We start from the raw sequence: 16,531 nt of genomic DNA on the forward strand, positions 1-16,531 counted from the left end.
CAGTTTGTAGTATGGTGTGATCAATATGATCATGTTTATATAAATTTCTAAATTACGTAAAATGATCCAATACATGTATGTATGTTAAGGAACAGAACATAAATGGGAAGAAAGCACTACTTTGGGGATAGTGTTTGCTTCTGGAAAGAAAAAGGAAAGATGAGGACTAGGAAGGGATGCAAAGGAACTTCAGCTGTATCTCTGTGGTCTCATTTCTCAAATAAAAAGAACCGAGGCAAAGCTGGGCACTTTGGCTTGTGCGTGTAGTCCCAGCTACTTCAGTGGCTGAGGTGAGACGACTGCTTGAGTCCAGGAATTAGAGACCAGCCTGGGCAACATAGTGAGACCCTGTCTCTACAATAAAATAAAATAAAGTAAAATAAAAAATAATAAAATAAAATAAGTAAAAAAAAAAAGCTGAAGCAAATATGTCAATGCTAATATTGATTCCTCTTGAATCAATATTCAAAAGGTAGGGGATTGTAATAATACATTTTAGTCTATTTGAAATATGTCACTAAAACAAATAAAATACAAAAAAATAAGGTCTGATCATGATTATGTAAAAACAAAACTCTACCTTGAAAAGGTCCAGGGATAACACACTCTAAAAGGTTTCTGACAATTATATTTGGACTCAGGGCCATAACTTTTATATTTTCCTTTATTTCCAAATTTTCTGTCGCAAGCGTTACTTGTTTAGGGGCAGAAGATCACTAACCTTGAAGGTGTTGGGCTGGATTATGGCTCTGGGCCCTTCCACACAGACTTGGTCTTCATTTGCTGGGTCTTGGCATATCTCAGAATTCCAAGACATTCTCTCTCCATCCAGAGGCATGGCGACCTGGGCTGTGGGTGGGGTGGGCGGGCTTTTGTCTTACCATTTCACTGGAGAGAAGATCATTGTGGCACTGTTTTGCCCAGTCTCTACGAGGTTCAAAGTGGTGGAACAAGCCAAGAAAGCCAACTGGAAGCTCAGCCCTGGGACCTGAGTGGTCATGGAGGGGAACGTTGGCAGAGAAGCAGCTAGGTTAGTACAGCTAGCTGCTGTGTTATACCAGGCGGTATATGGGCTGACCATACCAGCTCTGGAATCACAGACCTGGGTACATCTCCAGATTGCCACTTAGGAGCTGAGTAACTTGGGAGAAAGGTGCTGTTTGTTCATTTGTAAAGCGGGTCCTGTGGTTGGCTGTATTATTGTGCAACACATTAGCAGCCCCATCCTGGAAAGAGACTGTACTTGTATGCTCTGCTGAGGTCACGTGGCCATGTGACCCGCGGTGCCCCCCCTGCCCTTACTGAACTTGCATGTGGTGGTTTGTGATTTGTTTGGGCCAGCAACACTGTAGAGTGAGCTCATGGCCCCTGTCTCTCTCTATTACCCCTGCACAAACGCAGGCATGTGCAGCTCCATCAGCCGGCGTCCTGGGAAGAAGACAACAGGGGTCAGAGCTGCAGTCCACTCGAGATGAACATCCAGCATGAGTGAGAAATAGCCTCGAAGCCGCTGCGTTTTGGAGGGTCATTCATGACTGCAGTCTTCTAGTTCATTCCGGCTGAGGCAGGGCTGTCATGTGTTGAGGACAGAATGAAGTCACCTCTGTGAAGTGCTTAGCCACCAGCTGGCAAAGGGGGAGGTAGCAGGCAGGTAGATGAGGATGTACTGTTGTCACCAACAACTCACAACTCTCAGTGACAAAACACATCACCTGGGTGTTTCTCACTTGCTCAGCACATCGAACAGGGGCCCTGTTATTTGTACTCGATTAAGGACTTGGGCTGATGGACAATCTATCTTGATGAGTGCTTTTCAAGATCCTGAGTCAGGGAAAAAAAGAATTTGGCAAACCCCACAGAGGCCACTGAGGAAGAGATGCTAGTCACTCACCTCACCTTGTACTCTGCAAAGCAAGTCTCATGACTACACCTAATATTAAAAGGGATAGGAAAGTGCAAATCTACCCCAGGCGCAGAAGGAGGCAAGAAGCAGGATGTGTGTGGTCAGCACTAATGACCTCCCCTGTGGCCATTCAATAAATGCTAGCCACTGCTAGAGTCACCATTAATCATGGCATTTAGGCTAGTTCCAAATGGAGAAAAGGTGAGATGTGGGGATGGCATTGCTAGCGGGAGCATGAGTGTGTCCAGGGAAGAAGCAACGTGGCACACAGGGAGTTGGCTGGAGGTGCAGTTGGGGCCAGACTGTGAAGACCTTTGAGCTGAGATGTTGTCATGTGGAGCTGGGAGCCTGGAACATCTGAACCAGGAAGGGGAACACGGCCACATGAGGGAGGAGTGAGGCTCTGAATTCTGACTCAGTGAGGCTGGCTCGAGGAGGGGAAGGACTGGAGAGCTCTGTGTGAGTGCACATCGACAGGGCTGGAAGGAGGACAGGCTGTGGCAGGTGAAGGTGTGGGAGTCGGGATGACTCCAGTGCATCCTAAGTGCAGACGAAGAGGAGGTCCAGTCCAGTTTTAAGAGAGGATGTTGGGTTTGGTATTAGAGGTGATGAATGGTTAGAATCAAAATGACAATACCTTATTTAAGGAGGTTGTGGATCAACAGGGACAATCTTCTGTTACCTCTTTGGTAAACTGGTTGACATCCATGACTAAAGCTAAACAAACAGACTCTATCACTCACTCGGCAATTCCTAGAATTTTTTTTTAAGACAATCTTGCTGTGTGACCCAGACTGGAGTACAGTGTGGCACCATCCTGGCTCACTGCAACCTCTGTCTCCCAGGCTCAGGTGATCATCCTCAGCATCCCGAGTAGCTGGGACTACAAGCATGCACCACCATGCCTGGCTAATTTTTGTATTTGTTTGTAGAGGTGGGGTGTCCCATGTTGCCCAGGCTGGTCTTGAACTCCTGGGCTCAAGCAATCTGCCTGCCTCAGCCTCCCAAAGTTCTGGTGATATAAGCCGCTGCACTCAGCCAGTTCCCAGAATTGTGTACACATGAATGCTGAGCCACAGAAGTGTTGTTCATAATTGGCCTCCACACTGAACAAACAACCTATGTGCCCAACAACAGTGGGGTCAGCCCCGTGTATTTCCACCACACAGTATTATGCAACAATGAAAAATGAATAAATTACAGCTACATATATAAATAACATGAGTGCCCCTCAGAAGCAAAACATTGTGCAAACGAAAGCAGTTACAAAAACATTCTTACCTTACAATTCTACTAGTAAGCTGGTAAAACTACAGCGTTAAAAGTCAAGATGGGGGTTATCTTTGGGGTGGTGTCTTAGTCAGTTTGGACTGCTAGAACAAAAATACTGTAGCCTGGATGGCATAAACCACGATCTATTTCTCACAGTAATGGGGGCTGGGAAGTCCAAGGTCAAAGCGCAGGCAGATCATGTGTCTAATGAGGGCTTCCTGATTTGTGGATAGCCAACTTCTTGTTGTGTCCTCATATGACAGAGGGGGAGAGGGACAGAGAAGGGAAGCAAACTCTCTCACTCTCTTCTTATAAGGGTGCTAATCCCATTATGAAGGCCCCATCCTTGGGACCTAATTACCTCCCAAAGACCCCACCTCCTAAAACCATCACATTAGGGGACAGAATTTCAATATATGAACTTTGGGAGTCACAGCTGTTCAATCCATGGAAGTGGAGAGAGAGGGGAGAGCCTCAAGAGGTGGCTAGCACCCTTTCCTGACTTGGTGGTTAGATGAGTGTTTACTTTGTGGTCGTTCTTCAAGCTGAACATTTAACTTTTGTGCAGTTGGCTTGGGCTGCCATAATAAACATGACAGGATAGGTGGCATAAACAACAGAAATGTACTGCCTCCCAGTTCTGGAGGCTGGAAAGTCCAACATCAAGGTTCTGGCCAATCTGATTCCTGGTGAGGTCCCTTCCTGGTTTGCAGGCGGCCACTGCCTTGCCATGTGCTCCCGTAGGCACCTGGGGAGACAGTGGGCAAGCTCTTTGGTCTCTTCCTATAAGGGCACTAATCTCTCCATGAATACCCCACCCTCATGGCCTTGTCTAACCCTCATCTCCCAAAGGCCCTACCTGCAAACATCATCACATGGGGGGTTAGGGCTTCGGCATGTGCATTTGAGGGGACATGGTGCGGTGCACAGCCCACTTTCCATGCATGTTCTCTCCGTCAATTACAACAAGTTGGGGGCACAGAAGCACAGGGAGACACAGCCTGGTGGGGTTGTCAGAAGGAGGGGAGTATGTAAACCTGCTGAGAAGTGGCAGCGGAAGGTGGTGCCACTGAAGTAAAGGGAAGCGTGTTGTCCACAGGGTGAGACTCATGAGAGCTTGGCACAGAGAGAGGCCAGCATGTGTCCACTGGCTCCAAAAACAGGAACGTCATTCTCATGCCCTGTGACACAAGTTTCTTTTCTGGGGTGGGATGGATGGCAAGAAGCCAGGTGGGAGGGCACGGCAGTGAGTGAGGAGATGGCGAGTGTATCTTTTGGCATTGTGGTTGTGAATGGCAGAAATGCAATGCACTGGTGGCTGAAGGGACATGGAGTGAGGACAGCTTTTGAATGTGGAAGAGACCCAAGCAGGCTTATGCTGTGGGAAGCATCTGGAGAGATGCTGACAAGTTTCACCTTATTGAGCTGTCCTCTACACTCACCTTTATAAAATGGCACCACCTCCTCCCCATTCCTCTGCATCCCTGCATCCCGCCTTCTCCTCTGTACCAGTCATGGCCCACACAGTTCATGCTCACTTTGTGCTGTCCATCTCACCCCACTGGGAGGCCAACTCCATGGGAGCAGAGCATTTCTTGATTCTGTCTTCCACACTACCCTAGAGCTGGGAACATGCCTGCACATAGTAGATGCTCAATAAACATTCCTCATGAATGAATGAAAGTACAGAGAGGAGTCTGTACAGAGAGGCTGGGGGTGGCAGGATCTGGAGCTCAGGCTTCTGTGAGCGGGGGCAGGGCTGTGTGCAGATACAGATGAGGAAGCAGCAGATTGTGTGATTGAGTGGGGGTCGGGGGTGGGCAGGGGGCTGAAGGAGAGTCCTTGGTTCTGCTGGAGGGGGAGGGCTTCCAGGAAATGGAGGAGATAGTCTGGAGGATCCCAGCCACTACTTGTGGTGGGGGTGGGACAGGATGGGGTGGTGAGGGGTGACGAGGGGATGGATGCAGGCCTTGGGGCCCAGTCAGGTTGGAAAGACCACCCACTGCAGGGTCCCCAGCACGGCTCAGAAGCTGACGAAAGGGGTGATTTGTTGTGTCGGGCCAAGTGGGGCTGTTTACATTGCAGTCCAGGACATCCCGGGAGATGAGGCTGATGCCAGCATAGGGCGGGTGTTTTGGCAGGATTGACAGATGGGGAGAGGGGACCTCTCCATGATCAGAGAGGGAGACTGACGAATGTGCAGGAGGGTGGGCCTTAGCGTGATAACAAGAGAGCTCACAGGAGGCCTGGCCCCTGCTGAGCAGGACTGGCCACCCAAACCCGTGGGGCCACTCCCACTCCCGCCATCACATGATGATGAGGTTGTGCCTAGGCTGCCTCGTGGTCAGGACTTGAACCCAGCTTGTCTTTCTCCCAGTGTAGCCATTTTGCTGGCCCCAGTTAGAGAGGTGAGGGGGTGTGGACAGAGAGTGGGGGGCTGGGCTTAGGATGTGAGGTGGGGGGCATATAAGCAGACAGGTGTGAGAGAGAGAGGAGAACATGCCAGGCTGGTGGGTGGGGGCCGATGTGGGTGTCATTCACTTTCCTACAGGATAGAAAGCGACAAAGAACAAGCACATCCTTCCGGCCCTTGCATTTACCTGGTCTTTGAATGGAGTCTGCACGCCTGGGAGATTTTGGCTTGTTCCACAGTGAAAAGGTGGAGGCTGTGAAGGGCAGGGCACCTGCCAAAGCAGGTGCTGGCAGGGCTCCGGGGCCTCTCCCCAGGCCAGCCCTTGCATGACACCCTGCAAAGTGCTGATAGGGCTGGTGGGGACCTTTCATCTCCTCATAGGTCCATTCTGGGGATTTCTAAGGCACGAAAGCCCAGCTGTAGCTTCAAAAACTCCCTCTCACTCTCCAAGAAACCTGAGATGGCATCACCTTCCCTTGTCTTTCCCACAGCCCCACTCTCCCTGCCCCAACACCTTTGGACTCTCCTACTTCCACTGCAGTTTGGGGAGCTGTCTGGAGTTCTCCCAAAACCATTTGAAACAAGTGGAGGCCATTACAGACCAGTCCCCACCTGGAACATGGCTCCACTAATGCCTTAGGCCCAAGAGCCCCTGCAGCTTTGGTTATCCCACTGCACTTACCCCTCCCAGGCAAGCCGCAGAGTCCCTCCCTTTCCAAGAAGGCTCTGTTGAGCTCCTAGGGAGGCCTGATGGTTCCTCACCCACACCTCTGAATCCCCACTGAGGCTTTGCCCCGTGCAGGGGACTGTGATTCATTAGGCAGTGGGTTACGGTGGAGGAGGGGCAGCTTGGCAAAACAGGAGGCAAATATTTTTTGAGGGCCCACTATGTGCCAGGCTGATGACCAGAGGGAGATTCCTGTTTGGCAGAGTCCTGGGCTTGGAGGGGAGGGAGGGGATGGAGGAGGGGAAGCATTTTCCAGCCTGGTTNTCGCGCCTGATTGACGGCCCGCCCGAACCCGCGGCCGCCGCCCGCCCGCCGCGCGCTCGCTTGACCGCGGCGCCCTCCCCCGGCCGCCCCCGCCCGTCCCCCTGCCGCGATGCCCTCCCTCCGGGGCCCCGGCGGCCCGCGCCCCTGCTAGGCTGCGGCGGCATGGCCCGCGCGCCCGGCGCGACCTCTGCGGATTGCATCGGTGTGTGGCGGCGGGGCATGCCCAGAGCACCGGGCACGGCCTTCAATGGGCGAGGACACGGACACGCGGAAAATTAACCACAGCTTCCTGCGGGACCACAGCTATGTGACTGAAGGTAACGTACGTGTTGTCTGAGACCCCTCCGGCCGGCCGCGGCGTGGGGATGCCGTCGCACCGAATGCCCTCCGAAGGTTTGGACCGCGCGATGTGTGTCGTGTCCCCCCGCCCCACCCCATCCCACCCCACCCCACCCCACCCCATCCTGCCCAGGGCCCAGGAGGGAGGGAGCCCGAGGGTACCGGCCTCCACTGCCCAGCGCCCGGACAGGGCAGCGCCCTCCTCCGCGCCGCCCTCCGGGAGGCAGCCGCTCTCAGGCCAGGTGGCATCCTGATTCGGCCCTGACCATAATTTTTAAAAAGGCCATGCCTGTGGCTAATCTGGTGAAGAAATCTCGGGTAAATTTAATGGTTTAAAATCTTGGATTTGCAATTTCAGCCCTGCCAGGAGCCCGCAGAATTTTCTAGGCTGTCTTCTCCCTGGAGAAGAGGGACCTAGGGGGGGAAAAACATAATCCATTGCCAGATCCTCCTGGGAGGCCCGCCTGCCCGGGCCCCTCCCTGTCCTCCAGAGGCAGGGTCCCTGAATGGGAGGGAGAAGGCGGCTAGTTTGGGGCTGGCCATTTTATTCCTGGTGAGTTATATTGAGACAGGAGCAGCTGGGCTAACTGTCGGGATTTTCCAAAAAAGTGGGACATGTCATCCCAAATAGGCCCTGTTTAAAATCCCCTAAGTTGGCCCTACAAACCCAACCCCAACCCCCACCCTACCCAGAGGCTGGTGGGTCAGCGCCCCTCTCTTACAGGCCGGGAACTTCCGGGGCCCCCTGCTCTGCCTTGCTAGGGGAACAGTGGGGACAGCTTCCGCGCGCAGGCAGGGCCCGCGGAGTGACCCCGATGGAGAATGGGGACCGGGAGGTCTGGGCGCGGGGACGCCTGTGCTGGAGCCCTGCCCGGATGCGGGGATGGTCAGCCGCTAACCCACAGGCTGCTGGCCCGGCCGCAGAAGTGTGCGCGGGTTCCCTGGGTGGGTGCCCCAGTGGGAGGGGCCCTGGGCACGGGTCCCGCGGGGCAGGTGCGCGTGGGTGCCTGTGTCAGGGAGACCGAGTGGGCCGGGCGGCGGGGACCGGGCTCCTGCGGCTGGGTCCGCCTCCTCGAAGCCTGGCTCTGCCGGAAATGAGGCCGAGCGGAGCTGGAGCCCCGCGGAGGCCCGGGGAGTGCAGCGCGGGCGCGGGCGGGCTCGGGGCGCCCTGGCCTGGGAGGCAGAGGCTGGGCGTGGGACCTTGGCAGAGGGAGGCTGCGGGGGCCGCGCCCGCTCCCGGCGGGAGAACCGCTGAGTCACACTTCGCCGCCGGGTGTGTGCGGTAGAGGGGCACGGCTGCCCGGGCCTCCGGGCCGGTGAGGCTCTGACCCGGCCGCGGCTTTGGGAGGCCGGGGGAGCTGAGAACGGCCCTTTGTCGCCCGCCTCGGCGAGGCTGAGTCGGGATCAGCGTGGGTCGGGGATGTGCTTTCTGCTCGCAGCCTGCAGCGACAGAGGGTTGGAGGAAGCCGCCGGGTTCCTGGCCCGTGCCTCGGTGGCCTGGCTCAGGCCGAGAGCGGATCTTGGCAGGTTGCCCCGCTGCTTCCTGCTCCCAGGCTCGCTGTGGTCTGGCTTCCTGGAGCAAGCCTCTGTTTGCTCATCTCTACGTTGGGGATGATGATGGGATGGGGTGCAGGGCTTGTTGTGGGACTAGGCGTAGAAAGCGCCATGGTGGACATTTTCAAACATTAATTCCCTCTGCACCCCGTCCATCCCCTTTTCTTTCATAAATTCACCAGCTCTCAGCAGGGGACAGCAACGGGGACGGCACAGTTCTGGGAGTCAGAGCAGTGCTATCCAATCCTTCATCCAGACACCAGATATTTACCGAGCACCTGCTGCGTGCCAGGCACTGTTTTATCCCTGGGGACTGGACAAAGACTCCCTGCCCTTGTGCGGCCTGTGTTCTATCAGGGAGCTATGTGACCTTGAGATCTGTCTTCTCACCAGGGCTCAGTCTCCCCATCTGTGAAATGGGAGTGAATCCTGCCCTCAGGGTCTGGGGGTTTCTGTGAGGAGCAGGTGCCATGGTGATGAAGGAGCCGTTCGGAGCTGTGCATTGCTAATACGCAGCCAAAGGATGCTGAGCACCTGCTGTGTGCTGGGACCTCATTCGAAGGCCCACCTATGCCTTATCCCCACCTTTAGATGAACAAACCAAGGCCTGGCCTTGTCGCTGGTCCAGACTGAGTGCCCGTGTGTGCAGGGCATAGGGCTCAGGTGCTGCGGATGCAGAGAGCAGAATCGGAACAAGAAACAATAATCATCATTATAATAGGTAGAATTTTGGCCTCCCTGATGAAAAACACACTTTCACACTGTTGCATCCTGACTATATTTTGTGCTCAGCGCACAGGGAAGGTCACAGATTTGAATGTCAGAATGTCAGATTTGAATCGTGTTAAAATCCTGCCTCTGACTCCTGACTGCTGTGCAGCCTTGGACAAGTTACTACACCTTCCTGAGCTTCACTTTCCCTTTGTAAAGAGAGAAATAATAACGACCTTTCATACAGGGGGTTGCTGGGATGATCAGTGATTTTGCTAATACAGGAAGTGCCCAGCACAGTGCTTGGCTTGGAGACGTTTAACACATGGCATTGTTATTATTTATGTGGCTTGTAACTGGAAGAGCCTGTGGGCAAATAGTGGATGCTAAAAAACTCAGTTTGAGAAAAAACTAGGTGCACAAACTCCTGTTCTACCAGTGGTTGCGTCTACAGTCCCCCGCCACACCCCAGCTACTCTGATCTACTTCCTGTTCCTCGAGCAGGCCATTTTCTTTCTTGCTTCAGGGCGTTTGCACCAGCTGTTCCTCTCCCTGGAACACCCACCTCCTGCCTTTCTCACCACTGACTCCTTCCCATCCTTTGGGCCCCATGTCAAATGTCATCTTTGCCCACGGGAGCCCTGCTTGAGCTCCTGAGTCTCTTGTAAAATCTCAAACATCTTGGGAAGAGTTTAGGTTTTGTTAGTCCTTCACATGTTGGTGTGAATTAGTCAGAGCAGGTTGGATTTTTTTTTTTTTTTTTTTTTGGTGGCAGGGTTAGGGGGCTTACTCTTGGCTGGGCTCAACTGCACTGAGGGTTATGGTGATCGTTAGGTGCACATACAGGCCACCTGGGGGCACAGAGAACTTTGCATGAATAGGGTCAGGGTGTGGGGAGAGCAGAGCAGCTGATAGGGCCCTGGACCCTGGAGGTTGCTAGGAAGTCTCCATCTAGTTAGACAGTTCTCAGGAGCTGGTTCCAGGAAGGACTCTTCCTGGTTCTGTTCTTTCTCTTTTTGCGGCGGGCCCCAGTACTTAGCTTTAGGGTGAGTTGAATAAGCATTTCCAGACTAGACTGAACTTACAAAACCCATCCATCCTTCCTTTGCTTAGCACCATGTGCCAAGCACATCCTCACCTGGGCAGGCAGTGATGACCAAGACACAGGAGCTCAGCCAAGGGGAGGTGGTTGAGGCTGACCAGGTAGATCCTGCTGTGACTGGGTCTGTCTGGGAAGCAACAGTCACTCTCATGTGCCTGACAGGTAAGGCACTTCCAGAGCATGCTTTTCAGCTGAGGCCAGAGGCACAGCTTCCCCTCGTTTGAGCATCTCAGCCATCACACTCTGTTGGACACTCGTGCTTTTTGCATCTGCAAAAGGATGTACCCATGTTTTCCTGACTCCCATCCCTAGATGTCCTGCGTGATTTCAGAGTAGTCTGTTTATTCCCACAGAGTTGTCCTCGTTTTATAGTTGAGGAAGTGAAGGGTGCTTGGGAATTGCTAAGGTCAGCATGGGGTCCTGGGCCTGTCTGAACACAGCAGGCAGGCAGGTTTTCCTGCATGGAATTGTCTGCAGGTTTTGAACTGGTTGTGCCCTGGATACCATCTATTTTCTGCCCAGGAAACCACACTGAAGAGGAGGTGCTGCTTGTGGGAGACTCAGCATTCAGTGAAATCTGCACCCTTATGGTGGACATTGCAGCTGATACCCACAACAGTTAGTCTCTCTTCTCCCAAGGAGAACACATATGGTTCCTAGTAAGAGATCTCGGGCCATAGCTGGATCTGATCAGTGCAAGGATGATCTCATTCCCCTTGCAGTGACTGGTTCCAGAATGGATGTGGGAGTCAGTTCTGGAGGTTGAGTGGAAAATAGGGAGAACCGCAGGTAAGTTGGTCCCTCTCTTGTGATGGGAACAGGGAAACCCTGTGGTGGCTGGCAGCCATCCTGACACCATGAGGGCCAACACCATGGGGCCAACACCATTGATCGCAGGGCAGAGAGTGAGTGAGATCCAGGGCATTCAGGCCTGATGTCCAGCTCACCTCTGAACTTCCAGTTACATGAGCTGGTACTTTTCCTTTTCGTTGTGTACTTTCAAGTCTCTGTTACTTGCAGCCAATGGCACCCCAACTCACACAGCCCTGACTGCCTATCAAGAAAACCAGGAGGCTGGTCTGTAACCCACAGCTAAGACTTGAGATACATAAAACCCAGAGGAATTTTTGTTTGCCATCTGTTTTGAGAACCCTCTTTCATTTCACTCAAGTCGAGGTTACCAATTTCTGATTTTCCTTCCTCAGTCCTATTGAGGGGGTATTTTTGGCCAGATAAGAGAACTTAAGATCTGGTGTCAGGAGATCTGGGTTCCTGGTGAGGTCTGACCCTGGGTCTGTAATATTGGGCTGGTCATATGGTCTCTGTGAGCCTCAGTTTATTCTTAATAAATATAATCAGTAAGTGATGATGTCTATTCTTTAGGGGCCAGAGTTAGACTAGCCCTTAGAATTGTCATCAGACTGGCTAGCCCAACTTCCACCCCCAACCTATGCGGAAACTGAGGCTAACAGGGGAGACATTAGTGGTGGCACAGAGGGAGATTAGGGAGAGTCAGCCTTTGACTTTTGAAAATCAAGATGTGGACTGTTCAGATTCTGTGTTCCTTTTGCTTCCGTTTGGAAATGCCACTTACATAAGCTTCCCTTGGGCTTCACAGCGGGTGTGGGCCCCATTTCAGTGCTGGGGTGTCCTCCGTCAAATCACTTCAGTTTCTGAGCCTCAGTTTCCCTGCACCACCTAGTGCCCTGGGTTGTCATGAGGCTCAAAGGAACCAAGGGCATGTGGACTCTGAAGTTCTGCACGTGTAAAAGGCGACTGCTGTCAATTTCCCCAAACTGTAGTGTAGGCCAGCTCCCACGCCCCTGCTGTAAGCAATGTGCTCGTTTCTTTTTAATCAACCCGAACTTAAAGCTTGGTGCAGTCACAGAGCAGGGTTTTTCTCATTTTCTTTCTGGAAGATGGAAATCAAATTCTAATAAAATTTTTCCACTCCATCTCCTGGCTGTTGCCGTTGCTACAGTTTTTAGTATTTATCCTTAAAGCTTGCAGAGCTAAGGGATGTTTGGTAAGAAGTGTTTAGGCCTTGAGACTGGAAGAACCACTGTATGAAGCGCTAGGTTCCATGGAGAGCATGGTGGGGAGTAACAGAAGGACAGTGAACTCCTGCGAGTCCACCAAGCAGAGGGCCACACTTTCAGCAACTGGGGTATTTCCTTCCAGTCTTTTTTTAATGCTCGTGTCTATTTTTAATGAAAACTGTCATCTGTCTGTATCAACAATTTTGAAGGCTACTTTTCTAGTTTGGCCTGAGATTATAAGAATTTTCCAGGGTTTTGCTCCAGGGCTGGTTTCATGGGTATGCAACCCGTGTGGTCATCTAGGACCCCACACTCAGAAGGACCTGTGCTTGGGTTCATGCTCTGCTGTTACTATCTTCAAATTTTTAAGAATTTCACTTTGGATCCTGTGTTTTGTAAGTGAAGTCTGATGGGATGGGGGAGCCTGGGAATGAGCAGAGGGGCACGTGCGGCAGGCAAGTCTGTGGTTCCACACAGTGGCTCCCACAGCACGCTACCCTGTGTTCCCTTGAGCGTCTGAGCCCCACGCACAGTGGACAGCTCATGCACCTTCTCAGTGCGTCTGCAGTTTCACAGGCAGGGGCCACGCTTTCAACTGACACTCCAAGGCACTGATGTTCTAATGCAGTGACTTCTAAGAAACACGAATGGCGCAGGAACCCAATGGTGTCCTTTCTTAATGTGTGTTATGTGCCCATATTTGCCAATCACTGACAGTGAAAATGATGACACTGAAGGGAAGGGAAAAATAGGGCACCCACAGTTCCTTTTCCTCCTAGTCCTTCCTTGTTTATTACTGAACCAAGGGTAGAGGGTGTTGGTGGAATGTGCACATATCTAGAAGTGAAATAAGAACAGTTAAGTTAGTTTCCTCTGCTCTGGTAAGAACAAAATCCATCTGCGAAATGTAACTTGTGCATTTCGGTGAGTCTACGTTCGTTACATGCTCTTAAGTTTGCATTTAAAATTGGAAGTGCACAATAGAGTGGTGAGTGATAAAATGCATAGTAAGAGTTTAAGCTTTTTTTTTTTTTTTTAATTTCAATTGACATTAAATAGCAAATAACCCCATGACAAAATATGAATGGCATGAAAAGGCTTTGTGTCTTAGTACCTTTCATGATGCTTTTCCTTTGCTTCTTGAACAAGGGGCTCTGCATTTTCATTTTTCCCTGTGCCCCACAACTTACAGGGTTGACCCTACTTTGCTGGAAGTCTGGGTAGGGTGAACTCCTTGGCTCCACCTTCTACCCCCTTGGCTTTCGTGATTGGTGGAAATGGTGAGAGCCTGCCATCCACTGGGTGGCTCTTCCCTATGGGGAGGGGTTACAATATTAAAGTTCCGTGCTCCTCTCTCACCCATTGGGTCCATGGGCCTCTGACTTCCAGGTTGCTCTACAGGGGAGAGGCCAACAGTTCTCTTATTTTACAGGCTAGATGTTAGACCTACCTCTCCTCACAGGACCAAGGGGTGGGGAGGTGGAGTAGAGGTCCGTAGCTCTTTTTTTTTTCCCTACAGATTTACCATTAATAAAGTAGATTTTTAAATTCCTGTCTTGCGGCCAATCTTTTCTGTGTAATCCTAAGTCCCAGCAAGGAAGAAGGGTGACTGGTTACCTCGGCCCCGCCCCCAAGTCACACAGTACATGTATTTACAACCATCATTTTATTGGCTGCATACTATTCCTGTGATAAATGTGTCATCATTCAGTAGTTCAATTAATCATCTCCTTATGGCTGGATGTTTAGTTCTCTCCCTCCCTTCCCTCCCTTCCCTCCCTTCCGTCCCTCCCTCCCTCCCTTCTTCCTTCCTTCCTTCCTTCCTTCCTTCCTTCCTTCCTTCCTTCCTTCCTTCCTTCCTTCCTCTCTCTCTCTCTCTCTCTCCCCCCCCCCCTTTCTTATTTTCATAACTAACACTGAAGGAATGAACACCATTTGTGTGTGTGAAGACCCCCTACTCCCATTCTTCCTCCTAACCTTGGAATGATGCTCTTCAGAAGGAATTCCACACGTGCTATTTCATACAAAGATCACGAGCGTTTTTAATATTGTTGACACACATTGGCAGATTATTCTCCAGAAAGTTTCTCTCTTTTACCACATGCTGATCAACATTAGGTAGTCTAATTTGTTTGACCTTTGCAAATATCAAAGATGAAAAATATTTGTTGTTATTCAGGTCTGCATACCAATGAGGCTGAACATTTTTTCCTTTTGTTCAGCGGGTGTTGGCTGATCCCTGTTATGTGCCAGGGCGACATTAGATTCTAGACATACAAAGTTGAAGAGCAAGGCTGTGTCTGCCTTGAAATGTGGACTCTCCTTTCCCAGTGTCTTGGATGTCACTGAGGGACCTAGCTGCTTCTCAGGAGAGAGTCTGGAGCTGCTGGAGGAGTCTGCGCATCCCTCGCACTCTGGGGAGTCCTGTTAGTTACACTGGATCTTGCAAAGACAGACATCTCACCAGTAAGCCCTTGGGCAGAATGATCCACGTGGACTTTAGGATGGAAATAATTACAAAACAAACACAATAGCCATTGTTATGGTTCACCATTTATTGGCTATGTACTATAATACTTTATGCCGGACATGAAGCTACGTGCATCTTATTAGAGATGCCCCAAACCTGGTGTTATGTATATTATTTCCCCATTTTACAGAGGAGAAAACTGAGGCTGAGGTGCTTGCTCAGTGTCACATGGTTTGTAAGGGAGAGAGCTGGGTTTTGAATGCAGCCTGCCAAACTCACACTCCTGACTGCTACATCAATTGGCTGGGAACCCAGGGCAGGGATGGGTGGCCTGTTGAGTTCTGATTATGCACTGCACTTAGGAGGTTTTGGGATTTGAACTAGACTGCCTGGCTTGGTGCTCTTGCTATCTGTGTTGCGATGAAAGGCAATTGAGAGGGGTCAGCAGGAGGAGAGACCCCCTTCACGGCACAGGTGGATGGCGGTGGCAGAGGCCACAGTGGACACGTGGTCCAGGCACTGAAGGGCAGGTGGCATTTCCAGGTCGGGGGTGATGATGTGCTGGGACATGGCTTTCTAGCGCGTTCTGGGCAGGAGGAACAGCGTGTACAAAGTAGCATAACACTTGCCCCCTGACAGTGTCTGACTCCTCTGCTTGAGACCAGGAGTCAGTTAGTTAGTTGCCAGCCAGCCCGGGAGCAGGACACACCTGGGGGCCCCTGTGCTGCCCAGGACAGGCACTGCCCTCCTTGCACAGTGGGGGCCATTGTCCTCCAGAACCCGTGGCTGAATGTCCCATTGAGGCAGAACAAAGGCTGCTCAGAGGTTCCTAGCTGGGGTGTGGGCTGCCCCAAGCAGGGATGGGATCTCCAACTGCAGGCCAAGGGCCTCCTCTGGGCCAGCCTGGCCTCCTGCAGCCCAACCCCCACACCTCCCCAGGACCAGGACTGTTGCTGTTGGAGGCTGGACCTGGGCTTGGGCTCCCGGGCCTGTGCTCTGGGTCTGGCACAGCTGCCTTGCCCTTGGCAGCTTCTTCATCCTCTGGGCAATTTCCCCATCTATGAAGCAGAGAGAGAGAGAGAGAGCTCCCAACCAGCAAGGCTTTCAGGCAGAATTGAATGAAATAGTGCACGCGCTGTACGTTAATCTCAATAAAAGGGAGATCTTTCATGATCGTGATTAGCTTCTGAATTTTTTTTACAATTTCAAAAAAGTTTTGATGCAAACTTTCAAATTTGTGCCACTTCTGGGGCAAAGTGTTTAAGAAGGGAGTGCACCTTCCCCACTCCCTCTTTCCCGGAGAAGGGAGAGATGCCACTCCCTGGAGCCCCTCATCAGTCTGTGGAAGAGACTGCTGGCCAAGTGTTACAAGAGGAGAAACTGCTTTGCATTTGTGAGAAAATAGTCTACTGAACTGCTTCCAATCTATCAAGGTCTTGCTGTACTTCCTTCATTTACTCTCCCCTGCTTTTGGCTGAAGAATTTTTCGGCAAATCCAAGACTCCTCTCATTTCCCCATTCTATCTGCAGGCATCTCTGAGTGTTGAGGGCATTTCTTATAGCCCAGTGCTGTTATCCCACCTCACAAAACACATCCTGATTCTTCGTTACCTAAATTCTGGTCTATTTTGTGAATGTCCCCAGTTGTCTTGCAAATGTCTCTTATGGTTGGGTGGTTTGGCCCAGGATCCAAAGTCCTGCACCTGCGTTTGGCTATTCTGTCTCTCGTCTTTTCTG

At 51.6% G+C, this 16,531-nt stretch overlaps 1 protein-coding gene across 2 annotated transcripts in view; it reads left to right on the forward strand.

Annotated features, from left to right (window-relative positions):
* Positions 1–16,531, forward strand: part of PPP2R2C (protein phosphatase 2 regulatory subunit Bgamma) — a 232,275-nt gene that overhangs the window by 82,646 nt on the left and 133,098 nt on the right. Inside the window, exon 1 of one of the 2 annotated variants that reach the window (XM_025385944.1) lies at positions 6,568–6,896. The exons of the other annotated variant lie outside the window; for it this stretch is intronic. Coding sequence (XP_025241729.1) covers positions 6,827–6,896 — 70 coding nt within the window. The 5' untranslated portion in view covers positions 6,568–6,826. Of the gene's footprint in view, positions 1–6,567; positions 6,897–16,531 lie in introns of those variants that run through there. 2 annotated transcript variants of the gene reach the window in all.

This window comes from Theropithecus gelada, chromosome 5 (assembly GCF_003255815.1).
Source record: "Theropithecus gelada isolate Dixy chromosome 5, Tgel_1.0, whole genome shotgun sequence".
NCBI lineage: Eukaryota > Metazoa > Chordata > Mammalia > Primates > Cercopithecidae > Theropithecus > Theropithecus gelada.